The 26,499-nt window shown below is 40.8% G+C and overlaps 2 protein-coding genes across 2 annotated transcripts; both read left to right on the top strand.

The window, feature by feature from the left end:
• The first annotated feature begins 9,492 nt into the window (after positions 1-9,492).
• LOC123726702 (C-C motif chemokine 20) lies at positions 9,493-11,418 on the top strand. The gene is made up of 4 exons (XM_045694374.1): positions 9,493-9,779; positions 9,926-10,040; positions 10,226-10,303; positions 10,544-11,418. Exons 1-4 carry the CDS (start codon positions 9,692-9,694, stop codon positions 10,578-10,580), a joined length of 318 nt encoding a protein of 105 aa, XP_045550330.1. The 5' UTR covers positions 9,493-9,691; the 3' UTR covers positions 10,581-11,418.
• An 11,916-nt stretch (positions 11,419-23,334) lies between these two features.
• Positions 23,335-24,999, top strand: LOC123726705 (C-C motif chemokine 20-like). The gene is made up of 4 exons (XM_045694377.1): positions 23,335-23,638; positions 23,887-23,998; positions 24,271-24,348; positions 24,500-24,999. Exons 1-4 carry the CDS (start codon positions 23,551-23,553, stop codon positions 24,534-24,536), a joined length of 315 nt encoding a protein of 104 aa, XP_045550333.1. The 5' UTR covers positions 23,335-23,550; the 3' UTR covers positions 24,537-24,999.
• Positions 25,000-26,499: the final 1,500 nt, after the last annotated feature.

Genomic DNA, 26,499 nt, shown 5'->3' with positions numbered 1-26,499 from the left:
TTATAGCCTCTCTACTGTTATAGGCTCGCTACTGTTATAGCCTTGCTACTGTTATAGCCTCACTACTGTTATAGCCTCTATACTGTTATAGCCTCTCTACTGTTATAGACTCGCTACTGTTATAGCCTCTCTACTGTTATTGCCTCTCTACTGTATATAGCCTCACTACTGTTATAGCCTCTCTACTGTATATAGCCTCACTACTGTTATAGACTCGCTACTGTTATAGCCTCTCTACTGTTATTGCCTCTCTACTGTATATAGCCTCACTACTGTATATAGCCTCTCTACTGTTATAGTCTCGCTACTCTTATAGCCTCTCTACTGTTATAACCTCACTACTGATATAGTCTCACTACTGTTATAGCCTCACTACTGTTATAGCCTCTCTACTGTATATAAGCTCACTACTGTTATAGCCTCTCTACTGTTATAGTCTCGCTACTGTTATAGCCTCTCTACTGTATATAAGCTCACTACTGTTATAGCCTCTCTACTGTTATAGCCTCGCTTCTGTATATAGGCTCACTATTGTTATAGGCTCTCTACTGTTATAGCCTCTCTACTGTATATAGGCTCACTACTGTTATAGCCTCTCTACTGTATATAGGCTCACTACTGTTGTAGCCTCTCTATTGTATATAGTCTAACTACTGCTATAGCCTCTCTACTGTATATAAGCTCACTACTGTTATAGCCTCGCTACTGTTATAGGCTCTCTACTGTATATAAGCTCACTACTGTTATAGCCTCTCTACTGTATATAGCCTCTCTACTGTATATAGCCTCTCTACTGTATATAGCCTCTCTACTGTATATAGCCTCTCTACTGTATATACCCTCGCTACAGTTATAGCCTCACTACTGTTATAGCCTCACTACTGTTATAGCCTCTCTACTGTATATAGCCTCTCTACTGTATATAGCCTCGCTACAGTTATAGCCTCACTACTGTTATAGCCTCTCTACTGTTATAGCCTCTCTACTGTATATAGCCTCTCTACTGTATATAGCCTCTCTACTGTTATAGCCTCGCTTCTGTTATAGCCTCACTACTGTATAAAGCCTCTCTACTGTATATAGCCTCGCTACTGTTATAGCCTCTCTACTGTATATAGCCTCGCTACTGTATATAGCCTCTCTACTGTATATAGGCTGACTACTGCTATATCCTCTCTACTGTATATAGGCTGACTACTGCTATAGCCTCTCTACTGTATATAGCCTCTCTACTGTATATAGGCTCAGTACTGTTATAGCCTTTCTACTGTTATAGCCTCTCTACTGTATATAGGCTGACTACTGCTATATCCTCTCTACTGTATATAGCCTCTCTACTGTATATAGGCTCAGTACTGTTATAGCCTCTCTACTGTTATAGCCTCGCTACTGTATATAGCCTCTCTACTGTATATAGGCTCAGTACTGTTATAGCCTCTCTACTGTTATAGCCTCGCTACTGTATATAGCCTCTCTACTGTATATAGGCTCAGTACTGTTATAGCCTCTCTACTGTTATAGCCTCGCTACTGTTATAGCCTCTCTACTGTATATAGGCTCAGTACTGTTATAGCCTCTCTACTGTTATAGCCTCGCTACTGTTATAGCCTCTCTACTGTATATAGGCTCAGTACTGTTATAGCCCCTCTACTGTTATAGCCTCGCTACTGTATATAGCCTCTCTACTGTATATAGGCTCACTACTGTTATAGCCTCTCTACTGTTATAGCCTCACTACTGTTATAGCCTCTCTACTGTATATAGGCTGACTACTGCTATCGTCTCTCTATTGTATATAGGCTAACTACTGCTATAGCCTCTCTACTGTATATAAGCTCACTACTGTTATAGCCTCGCTACTGTTATAGCCTCTCTACTGTATATAAGCTCACTACTGTTATAGCCTCGCTACTGTTATAGACTCTCTACTGTTATAGCCTCTCTACTGTATATAGCCTCTCTACTGTATATAGTCTCTCTACTGTATATAGCCTCGCTACAATTATAGCCTCACTACTGTTATAGCCTCACTACTGTTATAGCCTCTCTACTGTATATAGCCTCTCTACTGTAAATAGCCTCTCTACTGTATATAGCCTCTCTACTGTATATAGCCTCGCTACAGTTATAGCCTCACTACTGTTATAGCCTCACTACTGTTATAGCCTCTCTACTGTATATAGCCTCTCTACTGTATATAGCCTCGCTACAGTTATGGCCTCACTACTGTTATAGCCTCACTACTGTTATAGCCTCTCTACTGTATATAGCCTCTCTACTGTATATACCCTCTCTACTGTATATAGCCTCTCTACTGTTATAGCCTCTCTACTGTTATAGCCTCACTACTGTTATAGCTTCTCTACTGTATATAGCCTCTCTACTGTATATAGCCTCTCTACTGTTATAGCCTCTCTACTGTATATAGCCTCGCTTCTGTTATAGCCTCACTACTGTATAAAGCCTCTCTACTGTATATAGCCTCGCTACTGTTATAGCCTCTCTACTGTATATAGCCTCTACTGTATATAGCCTCGCTACTGTTATAGCCTCTCTACTGTATATAGCCTCACTACTGTATATAGGCTCACTACTGTTATAGCCTCTCTACTGTATATAGCCTCGCTACTGTATATAGCCTCGCTACTGTATATAGGCTCACTACTGTTATAGCCTCTCTACTGTTATAGCCTCACTACTGTTATAGCCTCTCTACTGTATATAGGCTGACTACTGCTATAGCCTCTCTACTGTTATAGCCTCTCTACTGTATATGGCCTCACTACTGTATATGGCCTCACTACTGTTATAGCCTCTCTACTGTATATAGGCTGACTACTGCTTTAGCCTCTCTACTGTTATAGCCTCTCTACTGTATATGGCCTCACTACTGTATATAGCCTCTCTACTGTATATAGGCTCACTACTGTTATAGCCTCTCTACTGTTATAGCCTCACTACTGTTATAGCCTCTCTACTGTATATAGGCTGACTACTGCTATCGTCTCTCTATTGTATATAGGCTAACTACTGCTATAGCCTCTCTACTGTATATAAGCTCACTACTGTTATAGCCTCGCTACTGTTATAGCCTCTCTACTGTATATAAGCTCACTACTGTTATAGCCTCGCTACTGTTATAGACTCTCTACTGTTATAGCCTCTCTACTGTATATAGCCTCTCTACTGTATATAGTCTCTCTACTGTATATAGCCTCGCTACAATTATAGCCTCACTACTGTTATAGCCTCACTACTGTTATAGCCTCTCTACTGTATATAGCCTCTCTACTGTAAATAGCCTCTCTACTGTATATAGCCTCTCTACTGTATATAGCCTCGCTACAGTTATAGCCTCACTACTGTTATAGCCTCACTACTGTTATAGCCTCTCTACTGTATATAGCCTCTCTACTGTATATAGCCTCGCTACAGTTATGGCCTCACTACTGTTATAGCCTCACTACTGTTATAGCCTCTCTACTGTATATAGCCTCTCTACTGTATATACCCTCTCTACTGTATATAGCCTCTCTACTGTTATAGCCTCTCTACTGTTATAGCCTCACTACTGTTATAGCTTCTCTACTGTATATAGCCTCTCTACTGTATATAGCCTCTCTACTGTTATAGCCTCTCTACTGTATATAGCCTCGCTTCTGTTATAGCCTCACTACTGTATAAAGCCTCTCTACTGTATATAGCCTCGCTACTGTTATAGCCTCTCTACTGTATATAGCCTCTACTGTATATAGCCTCGCTACTGTTATAGCCTCTCTACTGTATATAGCCTCACTACTGTATATAGGCTCACTACTGTTATAGCCTCTCTACTGTATATAGCCTCGCTACTGTATATAGCCTCGCTACTGTATATAGGCTCACTACTGTTATAGCCTCTCTACTGTTATAGCCTCACTACTGTTATAGCCTCTCTACTGTATATAGGCTGACTACTGCTATAGCCTCTCTACTGTTATAGCCTCTCTACTGTATATGGCCTCACTACTGTATATGGCCTCACTACTGTTATAGCCTCTCTACTGTATATAGGCTGACTACTGCTTTAGCCTCTCTACTGTTATAGCCTCTCTACTGTATATGGCCTCACTACTGTATATAGCCTCTCTACTGTATATAGGCTCACTACTGTTATAGCCTCTCTACTGTATATAGCCTCGCTTCTGTTATTTTTCAATGTCTTAAACTGTTGTTTTTATTTCTTTACTTATCTATTGTTCACCTAATACCTATTTTCTACTGAACAATTGCACTGTTGGTCAGGGCTTGTAAGTAAGCATTTCACTGTAAGGTCTACACCTGTTGTATTCGGTGCACGTGACAAATAAACTTTGATTTGATTTGCTTTGACACTGATGGTAGCGAACAGCACATTAGATGACAGATCCTGTCCTATTTACTAGTTTCACCCAGAGTCATCAGTGCCAACAACAGCAGGAGCAGAGTAGAGAGAGTCACAGCAAGCTTTGCCATCTTGTCAGGTTCAGAGGTCTAGACAGGCAGTGAAGTTCAACAGATACCTGGAACTCTCTCCTCAGAATGAGATACCAAGATGATCTGATCCAATGATCTGGAATTCTAGTTTAAATACTTTCTCAGTTGGAAATATGAAGCCCTTTTCTGGACCGCAGACCCAGCGTGTGAGGAACAAGGTGGAAACTTCAGTCTCAACATGTATTTGGGTCAGGGAAGTTTGACACATAGGTCACATTGTTGGTACCTTGGTAAACTCCCTTCCACTGTGGTCCCGGATTAAGAATTTACGGCAAATATACAATGATGCATGTCAGCAAAATTCTAAGGGAGACGTTAACATTGTATAATAGAGGATTACATAACGTTGGGATTGTGTGACGATGTGAATGTTCCTGAGGGGCCTAGTTACAGTTTGGACTTAAATCAGCTTGAAAATCTATGGCAAGACTTCAAAATGACTGTCTAGCAATGATCAACAACCACCTTAACAGAGGCTGAAGTATATTTTAAGGAATAATGGACAAATATTGTAAAATCCAGGTGTGCAAAGCTCTTCGGGACCCAGAAAGACTCACCACTGTAATAGCTGCCAAAAGTGATTCAAATCAAGTCCAAATCAAAATGTATTGTTCACATACACATGGTTAGCAGATGTTATTGCGAGTATAGCGAAATGCTTGTGCTTCTAGTCCCGACGGTGCAGCAATATCTAACAAGTAATATCTAACAATTCCACAACAAATACCTAAAAAACACAAATCTAAGTATGGAATGGAATAATAATATATAAATATATGGATGCGCAATGTCAGAGCGGCATAAGCTTTGATGCAATAGATAGTATAGAATACAGTATATACATATGAGATGAGTAATGCAAGATATGTAAACATTATTAAAGTGGAATTATTAAAGTGACTAGTGTTCCATTTATTAAAATGGCCAATGGTTTCAAGTCTGTATGTATTGACTCAGTGGGTTAAATAGAGTGCCTTCAGAAAGTATTCATACCTCTTGACTTATTCCACATTTTGTTATGTTACAGCCTGATTTCAAAATAGATTAAATAGATTGTTTTCTCACCCATCTGCATACAATACCTCATAATGAAAAAGTGGAAACATGTTTTTTGAATCTGATTGAAGTCAAAACTGTATCTAGGCCACTCAGGAACATTCAATGTCGTCTTGGTAAGCAACTCCAGTGAGTATTTGGCCTTGTGTTTTAGGTTATTGTCCTGCTGAAAGATGAATTTCTCTCCCAGTGTCTGTTGGAAAGCAGACTGAACCAGGTTTTCTTCTAGGATTTTGCCTGTACTTACCTGTATTACATTTCCTTGTATCCTAAATACTCCCTAGTCATTGCTGATGACAAGCATACCCATAACATAATGCATCCACCACTATGCTTGAAAATATGAAGAGTAATACTCAGTGATGTGTTGTGCTGGATTTGCCACAACTATAACACCGCATATTCAAGACATAAAGTTAATTTCTTTGAAGCATCTTTTGCAGTTTTATTTTAGTACCTTGTTGCAAACTGGATGCATATTTTGGAATATTTTTATTCTGTACAGACTTCCTTCTTTTCATTCTGTCATTCAGGTTATGTCACACCTGCTCCCGCTCCCCCTCTCTGGTGCTCGAGGGCGCCAGGCGGCCCATCACTACGCACACCTGTCACCATGGTTACGCGCATCAGCACTTATTGGGACTCACCTGGACTCTATTACCTTATTGATTGTCTCCCCTATATCTGTCACTTCCTCAGTTTCTTCCCCGTTTCTGCATTAATGTCGTTTTGTTCCTCATGTCCAAACGCTGTCCTAGTTTTGTTTCATGTCAATATTTATTAAATATTCACTCCCCGTACTTGCTTCTTGTCTCCCATCGTCTGTCCTCACAGTTTAGTATTGTGGAGTAACTACAATGTAGATCCATCCTCAGTTTTCTCCTTTCACGGCCATTATTCAACTCTGCAACTTTTTTAAGGTCACTATTGGCCTCATGGTGAAATCCCTGAGGGGTTTCCGTCCTCTCCGATAAACTGAGTTAGGAAGGACGCCTGTATCTTTGTTGTGACCAGGTGTATTGATACACCATCCAAATTGTAATTAATAACTTCACCATGCTCAAAGGGATTTTCAATGTCTGTTTTTATTTTTTGACCCATCTAGCAATAGGTGCTCTTCTTTGGGAGGCATTGGAAAACCTCCCTGGTCTTTGTCGTTGAATCTGTGTTTGAAATTCACTATTCAACTGAGGGACATTAAACATAATTGTATGTGTGGGGTACAGAGATGAGGTAGTCATTCAAAAATCAGGTTAAACACTATTATTGCACACAGAGTTAGTCCATGCAACTTATTTTGTGAGTTGTTAGCAAAAATGAATTCCTGAACTTATTTAGGCTTGTCATAACAAAGGTGTTGAATACCTATTGACTGCTTTTGTATTAATTTGTTGAAAAAATTCAGGAAACATAATTCCACTTTGGCATTTTGGGGTATTGTGTGAAGGCCAGTGACACAAAATCTACATTTGATCCATTTTAATTTCAGGCTGTAACACAACAAAATGTGGAAAAAATCAAGGGGTGTGAATACTTTCTGAAGGCACTGTAATTTTCCATGTATCTCAGCTTACTGTAATAAGAGCTAATGATATGAAACATGAACTTCTGAATTGCAAGAATCCTTTGAGTTCTATGTTATATTTAACAAGTATCAGTGGGTGTGAGAGTTAAGCTTTTACTCATCACTTCAGCTCATTGAAGTGGTCTTCAATTGTTCTGTGAATGGAGAGGATCCTCCCACTTTGTCCCAGTTATCGCATGGTAGTCGCATGTGTTAAATGTCTCAATATTAATTTAAACCTGATATAATGTCCCAATTAATGCATCGTGTGACAAACTCAAGGGGGAAAATGTTGTGGTTGTCACAGGGACAGTGATGATGCAACAACTGAAGAGGAACTATTAAAACCCCTTCATCATGACCTATTTAGTTGTCACAGAAACACTTTTCCCCATTTGAGTTTAGGGCATCAACACATTCTGTGTTCCTCTGACCTAGAAAATAACCATATTATCAAGACAAGCTACACCTAACAGCCCACATCCATGCACATCAGTGCACGAGGTCTAAGTCTCACACACACACACACAGACACACACACACACACACACACACACACACACACACACACACACACACACACACACACACACACACACACACAGACGTGACAATTAGATTGATCAGATATGAGATTGAATTCCTCTTGTATTTCTCTGCTCTGTGTATTTACTTCCCAACAAAGTCACACCTGAAAGTTCACCTTCTATGTCGCCATTTGAAATTCCCCTGCTCAACAGGTTAGAGGAGTGTTCCTCTAGTATAGAATGTTGACCATCAGTCAGAGCTGTAGAATTAGGAATTACAACTCAGAGCCCTGGGATCATTATGTCATCATAGTTGTCATACGTCTTGTAAGAAAAGTTCTTGCTCATCCTCAGTGCAACACCCTGTGGTGAAATTAAAGTTCATTACTGGTTCTGTGGTGATTTTCTGGTTTGTTTGCTATCAAACCATCACATATTTTTTTATCAACATCACCACCCCAAATGTGCCCTTTCACAGCTTCATAGGACATAAACAGAGGCAGTTCCATGGTTTGACTCAATAGACTTTATCACTGTGGCGCTAAAGGAGGCTGGTGAGAGGGGCTTTAGGTGGACAGGCGGATTGTAATGGCTGGAATGGAATCGATGGAAAAGAGTCCAACACGTTGTGTTTGTGGTTTGTTTGTGGCACAAACCTACCTCCATACGTCTATTCATTTGTATTGGTACCTTCAGACGAGTCTCGTGACACTTGTTGGGGTCGTAGAGCAAAACAGAGAACACCATCGTGTTCGTGAGAGTCCGTGTGGTATTAGTGGAGTGTTAGTTTGTAGCCCAAACGGTTCGGACGCTACAGACAGAAGTTGATACATCAGTGTTACCGAATTCAGACGAGTCCTGTGAGGATTGTGGGGGACGGAGAGCAAAACAGAGGAATTCTCATGGTCTGACATCTTTCACTGCGTATGCGGAAGGCCGACATACGTGGATGTGGTGGATTGAGATGCAGCCCATGCAAAAACCTGATATCTCCAGCTTAAACTGACATATTTTGATGGGGATTTTTTGGACTGTCACTTAGATTGACAAATGGGTGCACATATTGGCTATTAATTTGAGACCACAGATATTCTGTCTGAATCAAAATACATAGGTTTTTATATGATTGGAATATCTCCCACATCCTTTGGTTATGAGAGTTAAAGGGCATTAAACTGTAGAATTGATATATTGTTCAATTGATGTACAGTGGTTGGCATGTAATTCACCCTACACTCCTTATATTTATAACTAGATCACATAGAATCATAGGATAGAACAGTGTTTCTTAATGGGGACCAAAGGTGTGAACATTTCTGTTATTGCCGTAGCACTAGACACCTGATTCCACTAATCATTGGGAGTGTTCCTCTGCCCAGGCGTTGATGATGCATGCTTGATCTTACAATGCCTGGATAGGTATTTTACGTATCAGCTAACCACATGTTATAGCAATCTGGTGCTCGACAGCATTGGTCGATGACGTGCCACACAACCATTGGTTGATGCATGCAATGTCTGAGCAGGGTTTTGATGATGAGGTAATTAGTGGAATCAGGTGTGTAGCGCTAGGGCCAAAGGGTCCCCAGCACCAGGATAAAGAAATACTGAGATATAATATAAAACACAAACTCACTTAACATAATCCAAAAATGTATTCCTTAACCCAGGAGACTTCAACAAAGGTACAAGCATTTAGGTAAACATATATTGTTGTGCATTTCAATCAGCTCAGAATAAATGCTGTATATAAATAAACATGTAAAAGTTGTTCAAACAGTCTCCCTCTTGTTCTGTTCAAGAATCTTGTTTCCCTTTTTTGCTCATTGGGGAAAGTGATGGGGAAATTCTGCCGTGGAACTTTGGTTTTAAGGCGTGGGTAGGAAAGCCCATTTCACTCTCTACCTGCACCAGGAATATATATATAGCTCTGGTGATGAGTAGGACCTCACACAGCCACTGAAGCTCTCTTTCTGAAGACAAGACAGCAGCTCATCACATCACTAACTACAGCACCACAGAAGAAGAGATGGCCCAGATCAGAGCCCCTGTTATTGTGCTGCTCGTGCTCCTGGCTGTGGGGCTGTTCACTATGGAGGCTTCTGCAGCTAAACAAGGTCAATATTCTGCTGTGAAAGTTGTGTCTTAGTCCGTCTGTCTGCGTTATTACTGGAACACTGAAATAAACTGTTGGACAATTAGAGTAATATTTAGTCTTCATCAAGATTCCTCTTTAATTGTTTATTTGTTCATTTTTTTACAGCACGTCGTAGAAAAGGCTGCTGTCAAAGCTATACTGGTGGGGAAATACCTTTTGGAGTTATCGTAGGCTATACCCTACAGACCCCGATTGAAATCTGCAGAATACCTGCCATCATGTGAGTATCTTTGATGTGATTATTTATTTTTGAATTGAGGTTCAGGATTCTTTACATAACTTTAAATAATTTAGCAAGAAAAATACATTATACTGTAATTATAGTTGAATAAAAATATGGGTTAACAATGCAGTAAAAACAGAGTGTTGAATATGGACTTACGGTTTTGTATGTGTCTCTTCCAGTTTCCACACTAAAAAGGGGAAAGATTTGTGTGCAGACCCTTCCCAGAGCTGGGTGATCCAACATGTCAACCGACTGGGGTAAGGATGACTCTCATAAATGACATTACGACTGTTATACTATTTACACTTGAATATTAAAAGGGATTTAGAATAAAGTTGTTTATTATGAATGATACAAACAAAGTTGGTACTCCAGAATTTAGACACAGTGAACGTGTTTTAGATTTTACTACAGATACAACTCTAAATTGGAGATATTGAAATATAAGAGTGGCCTCGACAATTGAAAATAATATGATTTTTTGTGATCTATTTCAGGGACAGGGCGGTTCACATCAGGAAATCCCAGTCCTAATCCGATGATGGGTACTCTGCATACAGAGGAGCAGAACATGTGTATTTAACAGTCAGGAACGGAAAATGAATAAATTATTTTATAATGAAACCTATTTTTTATATGTGCAATAAGGTTACGATCTCGTTAAAAGAGTATCAGGAAACTAAATATTTATACTTTTATTCATGAAAACATTTGTTACTTTTTGTCACTGTTACAATTTATAACTATAATAAATGTATTATATTTTACTATAACCTGTTTGTATATGAAATAGGCTTTGTGATTGCAGAGTTTAATGGTTTGATCTCGTTTTATGGGCATCAGAAAGTGCACACGTTGTAAGACTTTTATTCATAAAAGTATTGTATATGATCATATCATTGATCACATCTGTTGCTTTTAACTGTTACTTTAGTATTTTATGTCTATAATAAATATATTTTCTAAAGAATTCTCACTTGTTTTGTGTGTTCATCTTGTGTGGTATGAGTGGTGAATGGAAGATGAACCTAGGACAGCACAATGACAGATACTAACTGATGAAGCAGACTGTCACGACTTCCACCGAAGTCGGCCCCTCTCCTTGTTCGGGCGGCGTTCGGCGGTCGACGTCACCGGCTTACTAGTTGCCCCCGATCTATGTTTCCCTGTTCATTTGCTTTTGTCTTTATTATTCACACCTGTTTATGATTCCCTGATTATGTTCATTATTTAACCATCTGGCTTTCCTGTTTGTCTTGTCCGTGATTGTTTCCTGTTTTGTGATTGTTGGAGGTGTTTTCTCCTAACCCTGTATTTGGATGTGGAAGAAGTTTGAGTATGATTTTAGTAAACACGTTATTGTTTACACTCATCCATGTGTCCATTCGCCTGACTCCGACACTTCTTCTAACTAAAGCATTACACAGACAGATAGACAAGATATTGAATAGTAACTGTGGAGGACACTACACCATGAGAGATCACCAGTGGGTAGATGTAGTAACTGTAGAGGAGACTACACCATGAGAGGTCACCAGTGGGTGGATGTAGTAACTGTAGAGGAGACTACACCATGAGAGGTCACCAGTGGGTGGATGTAGTAACTGTAGAGGACACTACACCATGAGAGGTCACCAGTGGGTAGATGTAGTAACTGTAGAGGAGACTACACCATGAGAGGTCACCAGTGGGTGGATGAAGTAACTGTGGAGGACACCACACCATGAGAGGTCACCAGAGGGTGAAATACTCTCACAGTGTTTCTTATAAAAACACTCCTATTCCAAAGGCCTTGTAGAGATGACATACAGTACATTCACTTTGGATGTCTATGGTGTTTAAGCTCCAAGTTGTTCTTTTTGGATTACATTGAAATCTACATAGACCTGGCCTTGATGGTTGTATACAATGTACAATAACTTCTACCTGGCTAACAACAGCAGTTTCATACAACTGTTTCTTCTTGTTCCTTTGCAGGTTTTAGGCAAGAGTTGATGTTGTGACAAATGCATATTCATTCAAAACAATCAGATATATGACTATTTACAAAAGCTGTTCATATTCATCTATAAAGGTAGCAAAACCAAGAGGAGCCAATGACATCAGCACTGAGTCGTCAATCAGTTTTAAATTCCCAAATTCCAAACTGTGTCACAACACACACTGTTGTCTCTACTATCAAAACAGTGAAATTCCAGTTCTGGAAGTTCTCATTCTGCATTTGCAACCAATTTTTTTTCTTGTGAGAATTCAATAGTTCAACACATGAACAGTGATACAAAAATGTAAATGTTTCAAATAGATTTACAGCCATAGGGCGGGGTACAGCTAGTATAAATATATTGGTCAATTTACAGCAAGAAAATACATAGTTATTTTCATATTTTCTAAACAGAATATATTTGTTAGGCCTCGTCCATTGGACAATTAAATAGGAATATCAAACATCTGAGCTATGAAAACACCATGTACTCTGCATCTCAGATAGAGATGGAAATCACAATTTACAAACATGAACCAAAACATGTACAACATGTTTAAATAAATAAATAGATTCATCAATTTATATAAAATATGACTCGTTTGTAAAAGACAAAGCACAAGTATCATATTAAAGCCTATTTAATAGATATAAAGAAGGATGTTCTCTCACAAAACGACCATTCATGTTTTAGCTGGGACCCTTGGGATTGCAAACAGAGGAAGATTTTCAAAAGTAAGAGATTAATTTAATCGCTATTTGTGATTTTGTGAAGCCTGTGCTGGTTGAACAATATGTTGATGTGGGGCGCCGTCCCCCAGACAATCGCATGGTATGCTTTCACTGTAAAGCCTATTGTAAATCGGACTACGCAATTAATAATTTAAGCTTTTAAATGATATAAGATACTTGTATGTTCATGAATGTTTAATATTACGATTATTTATTTGAATTGTGCGCCCTCCAATTTCACCGGATGTTGTCGCCAGGTGTCCCGCTAGCGTGATGCCTATCCTTAAGAATTAATGGACCAGTTTCACAGACCCAGATGAATTAAGGTGTAGGTTGAACTCTGATTTATTAAACAAGAACTAAAAAAGGAATTTCATGTAACACACAAAATCCCAGATTTAGCCTAACCTTTAACCTGTCTACGCAGGAAGTCCACGGTGGCCCAGCTTGACCCCACCATCAAGCAGAGATGATAAAACATGCAGATCATTTTCACAGAAAGACGTTCCTCCTTTGTGTAATACAGTCCATTTGAAGAGCCAGTAGCAGTGACATTCATTGAGGTGTGAAGTGCTATTATTTCCAGAGATAGTTTTTATATAGTCAACTATTGCTGAAAGATCAACAGCAGTATCAAACAGAATGAACACCCTGTTGACGAACAAGACCCAGTAAATGATGATTTTCTTCACTCAGATGAAGAGAGCTCGCTGGGAAGGGAAGATCGGGGGGCAGTTCATTGACCCGGTGTGATGTCGACACCAAAGACTTCAACTTCAACACAACCATAACAGACATGCAGCTAAACATGCTGGTGGAAATGCCCTCTCCCTCTCTCCCTCCGTCTCTCTCTCTCCCTCATCTCTCTGCCTCTCTCTCCTCCTTCCCCTGCCCTCTCTCTCTTTCTCTCTGACTGCTAGGGGTTTGAGGTTGGGGGGGGGGGGCTGTTCATTGACCCGGTGTGATGTAGATCATGATGTGTTTTCCCACATAAATCAATATGACAGTCCGTTAGATGGGTATTAAAGCTTTTTTATTTCCACATAGATCCATTTTGGGTTCCATGTAGAACCCTCTGTGGAAAGGGTCGTACATGGAGCCCAAAAGGGTTCTCCTTGAACCAGGTTCTAAATAGCTTCTAATTTGAAGGAGTTGAACTCAGAGTTGACCAAAGTTACCTCGCGACTCCTCAAACCTGATTCTCAGAACAGGGCTCTGACGGTCCCTATCCTATGTAGTGTAAGTCTCACTCTAGCCACTAGAGGGAAGCAGAACCTGTCAAATTTTTGAAAATCAAACTGTAAAGTCTGAAAGACTATGAGGTTTAAACCCAGTCAGTGGGTGGTTGTATACCTGCTACAATTCTATCCTGAACCCTTAACAACACACACACACTAATATATACACACACACACAGGCACACACAGATCAGGAAGCAGAGAGTTTAGATGAAACGTTAACTAGTCCGGTGATCTTCATCACAGCCCTTACTGAGAGATTTACAGAGCATTATCTTTAAGTTGGTGTGTGTATGTGTGTTTGTGTGTGTGTGTGTGTGTGTGTGTTTTATGTGTGCCTGCGTGCCATGTCACGAAGCTGGATATTGATCCAACATCTGCCGTGAGCATTCATGCTGCACGTGGACAGCCCAGCGAGTCCAATAACCGTATTTTCATTGATACAGTAATGAAATAGCAATTAATAATATATGGTGGTCAATAAGTTATTATCAGCGTAGGTTTCTTTTGTCATGTTATAATGATAATGATGTCTTAAGTATGATTCAATGAGTTATTTTCTTCCTCTCCGCATGATGAAATCATTTCATTAAAGTAGGATTAGCCTACCCAGCAAACACGACTGCATTGGCCCTGTGTGGGAAAGGTGGGAAATGTGGGCGCAGGCCACACCAATCCCAGCACAGGCTAGCCTACACCAATCCCAACACAGGCTAGTCTGCACCAAGCCCAACACAGTCTAGCCTACACCAAGTCCCGCAAGCTATAGTCTACACCAACCCCAGCACAGGCTAGCCTACACCAAGCCCAACACACTCTAGCCTACACCAAGCCCAACACACTCTAGCCTACACCAAGCGCAGCACACTCTAGCCTACACCAAGTCCAGCACACTCTAGCCTACACCAAGCCCAACACACTCTAGCCTACACCAAGCCCAACACACTCTAGCCTACACCAACCCCAACACACTCTAGCCTACACCAAGCCCAACACACTCTAGCCTACACCAAGCCCAACACACTCTAGCCTACACCAAGCCCAGCACAGGCTAGCCTACACCAAGCCCAACACACTCTAGCCTACACCAAGCCCAACACACTCTAGCCTACACCAAGCCCAACACACTCTAGCCTACACCAAGCCCAACACACTCTAGCCTACACCAAGCCCAACACAGTCTAGCCTACACCAAGCCCAACACACTCTAGCCTACACCAAGCCCAACACACTCTAGCCTACACCAAGCCCAACACACTCTAGCCTACACCAAGCCCAACACACTCTAGCCTACACCAAGCCCAACACACTCTAGCCTACACCAAGCCCAACACACTCTAGCCTACACCAAGCCCAACACACTCTAGCCTACACCAAGCCCAACACACTCTAGCCTACACCAAGCCCAACACAGTCTAGCCTACACCAAGCCCAACACACTCTAGCCTACACCAAGCGCAGCACACTCTAGCCTACACCAAGTCCAGCACACTCTAGCCTACACCAAGCCCAACACACTCTAGCCTACACCAAGCCCAACACACTCTAGCCTACACCAAGCCCAACACACTCTAGCCTACACCAAGCCCAACACACTCTAGCCTACACCAAGCCCAACACACTCTAGCCTACACCAAGCCCAACACACTCTAGCCTACACCAAGCCCAACACACTCTAGCCTACACCAAGCCCAACACAGTCTAGCCTACACCAAGCCCAACACACTCTAGCCTACACCAAGCCCAACACACTCTAGCCTACACCAAGCCCAACACACTCTAGCCTACACCAAGCCCAACACACTCTAGCCTACACCAAGCCCAACACACTCTAGCCTACACCAAGCCCAACACACTCTAGCCTACACCAAGCAGTGGTCGTCAGTGCGTTTATGATGAGGGAGGACAATTCTTTTTTGATGAGGATGGCCTTACTTCTATTACAGCGTGTTGGATGACAGTCATTCATATTCCATTCACCCAGTTCAATGTAACATGGATAGGTTTATGCTACTTCTTGAAACTCAAGTTTCTCTATAGCCACCATGAGGTTGTTACAACCTAGATTATGAATGAAAGTTTACAACACAGGTCGAGAGAAACATTTGGTGACCACAATGAACATGAATATGCCAAACGACAACCAAGGGAGGTGTCACAATGGATGAGCCAAGGTGACAGACAGTGACACATTCAATAGCGCCTTGCACACTCTGGCCTGCATCTAGCTGATCTAATCAAGTCAAATCATATCACATTTTATTAGTCACGTGTGCCGAATACAACAGGTGTAAACCTTACAGTGAAATGCTTATTTACAAGCCCATAACAAACAATGCAGTTTAAGAAATAGGAATAAGAATAAGAAATAAAAGTAACTAGTAGTTAAAGAGCAGCAGTAAAATAACAATAGCAAGACTATATACAGGGGTACCGTTAGAGTCAATGTGCGGGGCATCGGTGTCGAGGTAATTGAGGTAATATGTACATGTAGGTAGAGTTATTAAAGTGACTATGCATAGATTATAACATAGAGTACCAGCAGTGTAACAGGGGGGTAAATGCCTCTTGGACCTAGACTTGGCGCTCCGGTACCAGGGATGGAGACCTTTTGGTGTTCTGTGCAGCATTTTGTGTTCTGTGCATTCTTGTGCATACCTATTTTCAGAGGACCTGCACAACACAAACATCACAGATATTAAGACATACGTTAAGACAAGACAACAAGTAAAACTAGGTGGGAAACTCAAGAAAGTAGCTTAAGTATGACATAGCGTGCGTACGGCCCAGTACATCACTGGGGCCAAGCTTCCTGCCATCCAGGACCTCTACACCAGGCGGTGTCAGAGGAAGGCCCTAAAAATGTTCAAAGACCCCAGCCACCCCAGTCATAGACTGTTCTCTCTACTACCACATGGCAAGCAGTACCGGAGTGCAGAGTCTAGGACCAAAAGGCTTCTCAACAGCTTTTACCCCCAAGCCATAAGACTCCTGAACAAGTAATCAAATGGCTACCCGGACTTTTTGCATTGTCTGTCCCCTCCCCCAACCCCTCGTTTACGCTGCTGCTACTCTCTGTTTATCATATATGCATAGTCACTTTAACCATATCTACATGTACATACTACCTCAATTAGCCCGACTAACCGGTGTCTGTATATAGCCTCATTACGGTTATAGCCTCTCTACTGTAAATAGCCTCACTACTGTTATAGCCTCTCTACTGTATATAGCCTTGCTACTGTTATAGCCTCTCTACTGTATATAGCCTCACTACTGTTATAGCCTCTCTACTGTATATAGCCTCTCTACTGTTATAGCCTCTCTACTGTATATAGCCTCGTTAAAGTTATAGCCTCTCTACTGTATATAGCCTTTCTACTGTTATAGCCTCGTTACTGTTATAGCCTCACTACTGTTATAGCCTCTCTACTGTTACAGCCTCACTACTCTTATAGCCTCTCTACTGTATACAGACTCTCTACTGTTATAGCCTCGCTACTGTATACAGCCTCTCTACTGTATATAGCCTTGCTACTGTAATAGCCTCTCTACTGTATTAGCCTCTCTACTGTTATAGGCTCACTACTGTTATAGCCTCTCTACTGTATATAGCCTCTCTACTGTTATAGCCTCACTACTGTTATAGCCTCTCTACTGTATATAGCCTCAGTACTGTTATAGCCTCGCTACTGTATTAGCCTCACTACTGTTATAGCCTCTCTACTGTCTATAGCCTTGCTACTGTTATAGCCTCTCTACTGTATATATCCTCTCTACTGTTATAGCCTCACTACTGTTATAGCCTCTCTACTGTTATAGCCTCACTACTGTTATAGCCTCTCTACTGTTGTAGCCTCACTACTGTATATATCCTCTCTACTGTTATAGTCTCACTACTGTTATAGCCTCTCTACTGTATACAGCCTCTCTACTGTTATAGCCTCTCTACTGTATATAGCCTCACTACTGTTATAGCCTCACTACTGTATATATCCTCTCTACTGTTATAGCCTCTCTACTGTTATAGCCTCTCTACTGTATATAGTCTCACTACTGTTATAGCCTCTCTACTGTATATAGCCTCTCTACTGTATATAGCCTCGCTACTGTTATAGCTTCGCTACTGTTATAGCCTCACTACTGTTATAGCCTCACTACTGTTATAGCCTCACTACTGTATATAGCCTCACTACTGTTATAGCCTCACTACTGTTATAGCTTCGCTACTGTTATAGCCTCACTACTGTTATAGCCTCACTACTGTTATAGCCTCACTACTGTATATAGTCTCACTACTGTTATAGCCTCTCTACTGTATATAGCCTCTCTACTGTATATAGCCTCGCTACTGTTATAGCTTCGCTACTGTTATAGCCTCACTACTGTTATAGCCTCTCTACTGTTATAGCCTCACTACTGTTATAGCCTCTCTACGGTTGTAGACTCACTACTGTATATATCCTCTCTACTGTTATAGTCTCACTACTGTTATAGCCTTTCTGCTGTATACAGCCTCTCTACTGTTATAGCCTCTCTACTGTATATAGCCTCACTACTGTTATAGCCTCACTACTGTATATATCCTCTCTACTGTTATAGCCTCTCTACTGTTATAGCCTCTCTACTGTATATAGCCTCACTACTGTTATAGCCTCTCTACTGTATATAGCCTCTCTACTGTATATAGCCTCGCTACTGTTATAGCTTCGCTACATTTATAGTCTCACTACTGTTATAGCCTCTCTACTGTTATAGCCTCACTACTGTTATAGCCTCCCTACATGTATAGCCTCGCTACTGTTACAGCCTCGCTAATGTTATAGCCTCGCTACTGTTTTAGCCTCTCTACTGTATATAGCCTCACTACTGTTATAGCCTCACTACTGTTATAGTCTCACTACTGTTATAGCGTCGCTACTGTTATAGCCTCGCTACTGTTATAGCCTCGCTACTGTTATTATTCACTATCTTTTACTGTTGTTTTTATTTCTTTACTTATCTATTGTTCACCTAATACCTATTTTCTACTTAACAATTGCACAGTTGGTCAGGGCTTGTAAGTAAGCATTTCACTGTAAGGTCTACACCTGTTGTATTCGGTGCACGTGACAAATAAACTTTGATTTGATTTGCTTTGACACTGATGGTAGCGAACAGCACATTAGATGACAGATCCTGTCCTATTTACTAGTTTCACCCAGAGTCATCAGTGCCAACAACAGCAGGAGCAGAGTAGAGAGAGTCACAGCAAGCTTTGCCATCTTGTCAGGTTCAGAGGTCTAGACAGGCAGTGAAGTTCAACAGATACCTGGAACTCTCTCCTCAGAATGAGATACCAAGATGATCTGATCCAATGATCTGGAATTCTAGTTTAAATACTTTCTCAGTTGGAAATATGAAGCCCTTTTCTGGACCGCAGACCCAGCGTGTGAGGAACAAGGTGGAAACTTCAGTCTCAACATGTATTTGGGTCAGGGAAGTTTGACACATAGGTCACATTGTTGGTACCTTGGTAAACTCCCTTCCACTGTGGTCCCGGATTAAGAATTTACGTCAAATATACAATGATGCATGTCAGCAAAATTCTAAGGGAGATGTTATCATTGTATAATAGAGGATTACATAACGTTGGGATTGTGTGACGATGTAATGTAATGTACAAGTAGCCTTAAAAAGAAGTTTGATTGTTCAATTCAAACACATTTAGTCCGTTGTGATTAGAAGGCCTACTGTATGTAGGAGTTATAGTGAATGTTCCTGAGGGGCCTAGTTACAGTTTGGACTTAAATCAGCTTGACTGTCTAGCAATGATCAACAACCAACTTAACAGAGGCTGAAGAATATTTTAAGGAATAATGGACAAATATTCTAAAATCCAGGTGTGCAAAGCTCTTCGGGACCCAGAAAGACTCACCGCTGTAATAGCTGCCAAAAGTGATTCAAATCAAGTCCAAATCAAAATGTATTGTTCACATACACATGGTTAGCAGATGTTATTGCGAGTATAGTGAAATGCTTGTGCTTCTTGTCCCGACAGTGCAGCAATATCTAACAAGTAATATCTAACAATTCCACAACAAATACCTAAAACACACAAATCTAAGTATGGAATGGAATAATAATATATAAATATATAGATGTGTAATGTCAGAGCGGCATAGGCTAAGATTCAATAGATAGTATAGAATACAGTGTATACCTATGAGATGAGTAATGCAAGATATGTAAACATTATTAAAGTGGAATTATTAAAGTGACTAGTGTTACATTTATTAAAAAGGCCAATGATTTCAAGTCTGTATGTATTGACTCAGTGGGTTAAATAGAGTGCCTTCAGAAAGTATTCATACCTCTTGACTTATTCCACATTTTGTTATGTTACAGCCTGATTTCAAAATAGATGAAATAGATTGTTTTCTCACCCATCTACATACAATACCTCATAATGAAAAAGTGAAAACATGTTTTTAGAACTGTTTGCAATTTTCCTGAAAATGAGATACAGAAATATCTCATTTACATAAGTATTCACACCCCTGAGTCAATACATGTTAGAATTACATTTGGCAGTGATTACAGCTGTGACTCTTTCTGGGTAAATTTATAAGAGCTTTGCACACATGGATTGTACAATATTCTTCAAGCTCTCTCACATTAGTTGTTGATCATTGATAGACAGCCATTTTCAAGTCTTGCCATAGATTTTGAATCTGATTGAAGTCAAAATTGTAACAAGGCCACTCAGGAACATTCAATGTCGTCTTGGTAAACATCTCCAGTATATATTTGGCCTTGTGTTTTAGGTTATTGTCCTGCTGGAAGATGAATTTGTCTCCCAGTGTCTGTTGGAAAGCAGACTGAACCAGGTTCTCTTATAACGCTTCGTATTCAAGACATAAAGTACATTTCTTTGAAGCATCTTTTGCAGTTTTACTTTAGTACCTTGTTGCAAACTGGATGCATATTTTGGAAAAATTTTATTCTGTACAGACTTCCTTCTTTTCATTCTGTCATTCAGGTTATGTCACACCTGCTCCCGCTCCCCCTCTCTGGTGCTCAGGGCGCCAGGCGGCCCATCACTACGCACACCTGTCACCATGGTTACACGCATCAGCACTTATTGGGACTCACCTTGTCAAAGGAATTATTCTATCCCAATGATAATAATTAACAATCAATAATCCTTGACTAATTCCCAAGGTTTGTAAGACAATGGGTTAATAATTAGGCAAGGACTCATCCTTCTGCAAAAGGTTCGTACGGTTTATTCAGAGAACGTTCTGCCCAACATTAACAAAGAAGTTCATTTTATCCTCTCTCTCTGCTTACGCACACACCTCCACACAAACAGTAGGTGAACAGTATCCCTCCCAGGACTTCCCACCACTGTTAATCACTATCCAGGACTGCCTGTTCCTTTCCCCCGAGATTAGGAGAACCTTGAAGGCTACTCCCGGTATCTCACACACACGTCTACAGCTCCCTTAGGTCCACTAAACACACACACACACACACACACACACACATTTCTCTCCCTCTCCAGTCTCTACTAGACTTTATGGGACTAACATTGAGTACATACATTTTTCATTATCCATGCTACATAACTACTAATTATTAATGGATTATTGATTAATTTACCTTTATTAGATAATTCTCTTATCACACCTGGACTCTATTACCTTTTTGATTGTCTCCCCTATATCTGTCACTTCCTCAGTTTCTTCCCCGTGTCAGCATTGATGTCAGTTTGTTCCCCTTGTCCAGACACTGTCCTTGTTTTGTTTCATGTTCGTTATTTATTAATCCCCCCCCCCCGTACTTGCTTCTCATCTCCCATCGTCTGTCCTCACAGGTTAGTATTGTGGAGTAACTACAATGTAGATTAATCCTCAGTTTTCTCCTTTCACGGCCATTATTCAACTCTGTAACTTTTTTAAGGTCACTATTGGCCTCATGGTGAAATCCCTGAGAGGTTTCCGTCGTCTCCGGAAACTGAGTTAGGAAGGACGCTTTACAAAAATAACAAAACGACCAACAGTTCCGTCAGGTACAACAACTAAACAGAAAATAACCACCCACAAAACCCAAAGGAAAACAGGCTGCCTAAGTATGGCTTCCAATCAGAGACAACGAAAGACACCTGCCTCTGATTGGAAACCATACTCGGCCGAACATGGAAAACGAAACATAGAAAAAGAAAACTAGAACAAATTCCTCTAGAAACAAAAACCCCAAAACACACATCAACCCCCTGCCACGCCCCTGACCATTCTACTATGGCAAATGACCCTTTTCACTGGTCAAGACGTGACAGATGATTTATTTAGTTGTCACAGAAACACTTTTCCCCATTTGAGTTTAGGGCATCAACACATTCTGTGTTCCTCTGACCTAGAAAATAACCATATTATCAAGACAAGCTACACCTAACAGCCCACGTCCATGCACATCAGTGCACGAGGTCTAAGTCTCACACACACACACACACACACACACACACACACACACACACACACACACACACACACACACACACACACACACACACACACACACACACACACACACACACACATGACTATTAGATTGATCCGATATGAGATTGAATTCCTCTTGTATTTCTCTGCTGTGTGTATTTACATACCAAACAAAGTCACACCTGAAAGTTCCCCTTCTATGTCGCCATTTGAAATTCCCCTGCTCAACAGGTTAGGGGAGTGTTCCTCTAGTATACAATGTTGACCATCAGTCAGAGCTGTAGAATTAGGAATTACAACTCAGAGCCCTGGGGTCATTATGTCATCATAGTTGTCATACGTCTAGTAAGAAAAGTAGCACTAGACACCTGATTCCACTAATCATTGGGAGTGTTCCTCTGCCCAGGCGTTGATGATGCATGCTCGATCTTACAATGCCTGGATAGGTATTTTACGTATGAGCTAACCACATGTTCTAATAGCAATCTGGTGCTCGACAGCACAGTCGATGACGTGCCACACAAACATTGGTTGATGCATGCAATGTCTGAGCAGGGTTTTGATGATAAGGTAATTAGTGGAATCAGGTGTGTAGCACTAGGGGCAAAACTAAACCCTTTGGGTCCCCAGCACCAGGATGAAGAAATACTGAGATATAATATAAAACACAAAATCACTTAACATAATCAAAAAATGTATTCCTTAACCCAGGAGACTTCAACAAAGGTACAAGCATTTAGGTAAACATATATTGTTGTGCATTTCAATCAGCTCAGAATAAATGCTGTATATAAATAAACATGTAAAAGTTGTTCAAACAGTCTCCCTCTTGTTCTGTTCAAGAATCTTGTTTCCCTTTTTTGCTCATTGGGGAAAGTGATGGGGAAATTCTGCCGTGGAACTTTGGTTTTAAGGCGTGGGTAGGAAAGCCCATTTCACTCTCTACCTGCACCAGGAATATATATATAGCTCTGGTGATGAGTAGGACCTCACACAGCCACTGAAGCTCTCTTTCTGAAGACAAGACAGCAGCTCATCACATCACTAACTACAGCACCACAGAAGAAGAGATGGCCCAGATCAGAGCCCCTGTCATTGTGCTGCTCGTGCTCCTGGCTGTGGTGCTGTTCACTTCTGAGACTTCTGCAGCTAAAAGAGGTCAATATTGGATGTGAAAGTTTTGTCTTAGTCTGTCTGTCTGTCTGTCTGTCTGTCTGTCTGTCTGTCTGTCTGTCTGTCTGTCTGTCTGCCTGCCTGCCTGCCTGTCTGTCTGTCTGTCTGTCTGTCTGTCTGTCTGTCTGTCTGTCTGCCTGCCTGCCTGCCTCTGTCTCCTTCTCTCCTTGCTTTTTAGAAAATGTTTTTTAATTCCTATACATGATAACATTTCTTGTCTTTTTGCTCAATAGGTTTTCCTACAGGCTGTTGTACACGTTACTCCCAGGGTAGGATAGACATTGGTCTCATCCGTGGCTTTTCCGTACAGAGAGTGACTGACGAGTGCAACATTGATGCTATCATGTGAGTGACTTTGGAAGGTCTAACAGTAGAACTGTGCTTAATAGGTCTGAGACAAATTGCAAGTAAAATGAAAAGATGAATTGTAGTACATGTATTATTTCATCAATTTAAGTATATCATTAAGTATAAAATAATTGTATAACAGAAGTAATACAATTTGATAGCTTGATATTATTTGTATTGATTTATTTGCAATGTGATATTATAGAGATGTTAGCCTGTAAAGCACTGATGATTGACTGATGTTGTCTCTTCAACATGTTCTCTTCCAGTTTCCACACTGTCAGAGGGAGATTCCCTTGTGTGGATCCCACCAAGGGCTGGGTTATGAAAGCTGTTCACATGCTGAGGTAAGAATTCATTCATATTTATTCAGGAAAAAATTATTTGGTTCCATGGAATTGAATTATACTGACAGTGTGTGTAGGGTTTATCATAAGGATATTAGGTAAAACGATGGTTGTAAGAAATGGATGACATAACTTTATTTCTTCTCTACAGGGAGAGAGCGGAAGGATTGAACAAGAAAAGGTCATAGGAATAGTACTCATCACAAGGGTACACGGGACGAAGAGTTCATGTTGCTACCTTCATTAACGGAGGAGAATGCAAACATGCTGGAACCCTGCTATCTCTAAGTTTATCCAACTACCTGAATTTTATCAGACATTTTTCTGTACTGAAAAGTATAATAAATGAAGAATATAAGCAACCTGGAGCACCTGGACACAGCCCTTAGCCGTGGTATATTGGCCACATATGACAAACCACCGAGGAGCCTTATTGCTATTATAAACTGGTTACTAACATAATTAGAGCAGTAAAAATATTATTTATTGTCATACCGATAGTATACGGTCTGACATACCACAGCTGTCAGCCAATCAGCATTCAGGGCTGGAACCACCCAGTTTATTATGTTATATAACCTATTTCTATATGAAATAATCTCTGTGTTGGCAGAGTTTAATGGTATGATCTTGTTGTATGAGCATCAGAAATCGCACGCTTTTAACCCTTTTTATTCATAAAGGTCTTGTGTATGATCAGATCATTGATCACATCTGTTACATTTAACAGTTACTGTTCATTTTATATCTATAATAAATAATTTATATTTTACTAAGAATTCTCACTTCTTTTGTGTATTCATCTTGTTCGGTATGAGTGGGGCTCCTGAGTACCGCAGCGGTCTAAGACACTGCATCACTCTACCCCATGAGAGGTCACCAATGGGTAGATGTAGTAACTGTAGAGGACACTACACCATGAGAGGTCACCAGTGGGTAGATGTAGTAACTGTAGAGGACACTACACCATGAGAGTTCACCAGTGGGTAGATGTAATAACTGTAGAGGACACTACACCATGAGAGATCACCAGTGGGTGGATGTAGTAACTGTGGAGGACACTACACCATGAGAGGTCACCAGTGGGTGGATGTAGTAACTGTGGAGGACACTACACCATGAGAGGTCACCAGTGGGTGGATGTAGTAACTGTGGAGGACACTACACCATGAGAGAGCACCAGTGGGTAGATGTAGTAACTGTAGAGGACACTACACCATGAGAGGTCACCAGTGGGTGGATGTAGTAACTGTAGAGGAGACTACACCATGAGAGGTCACCAGTGGGTGGATGTAGTAACTGTAGAGGACACTACACCATGAGAGGTCACCAGTGGGTAGATGTAGTAACTGTAGAGGAGACTACACCATGAGAGGTCACCAGTGGGTGGATGAAATAACTGTAGAGGACACTACACCATGAGAGGTCACCAGTGGGTGGATGTAGTAACTGTAGAGGACACCACACCATGAGAGGTCACCAGTGGGTGGATGAAGTAACTGTAGAGGAGACTACACCATGAGAGGTCACCAGTGGGTGGATGTAGTAACTGTAGAGGAGACTACACCATGAGAGGTCACCAGTGGGTGGATGTAGTAACTGTAGAGGACACTACACCATGAGAGGTCACCAGTGGGTAGATGTAGTAACTGTAGAGGAGACTACACCATGAGAGGTCACCAGTGGGTGGATGAAGTAACTGTGGAGGACACCACACCATGAGAGGTCACCAGAGGGTGAAATACTCTCACAGTGTTTCTTATAAAAAACACTCCTATTCCAAAGGCCTTGTAGAGATGACATACAGTACATTCACTTTGGATGTCTATGGTGTTTAAGCTCCAAGTTGTTCTTTTTGGATTACATTGAAATCTACATAGACCTGGCCTTGATGGTTGTATACAATGTACAATAACTTCTACCTGGCTAACAACAGCAGTTTCATACAACTGTTTCTTCTTGTTCCTTTGCAGGTTTTAGGCAAGAGTTGATGTTGTGACAAATGCATATTCATTCAAAACAATCAGATATATGACTATTTACAAAAGCTGTTCATATTCATCTATAAAGGTAGCAAAACCAAGAGGAGCCAATGACATCAGCACTGAGTCGTCAATCAGTTTTAAATTCCCAAATTCCAAACTGTGTCAC

The sequence above is a fragment of the Salmo salar genome, chromosome ssa14, assembly GCF_905237065.1.
Source record: "Salmo salar chromosome ssa14, Ssal_v3.1, whole genome shotgun sequence".
NCBI lineage: Eukaryota > Metazoa > Chordata > Actinopteri > Salmoniformes > Salmonidae > Salmo > Salmo salar.
The sequence above is the reverse complement of the archived record's forward strand: the minus strand, read 5'-3'. Positions and strand labels throughout refer to the sequence as shown.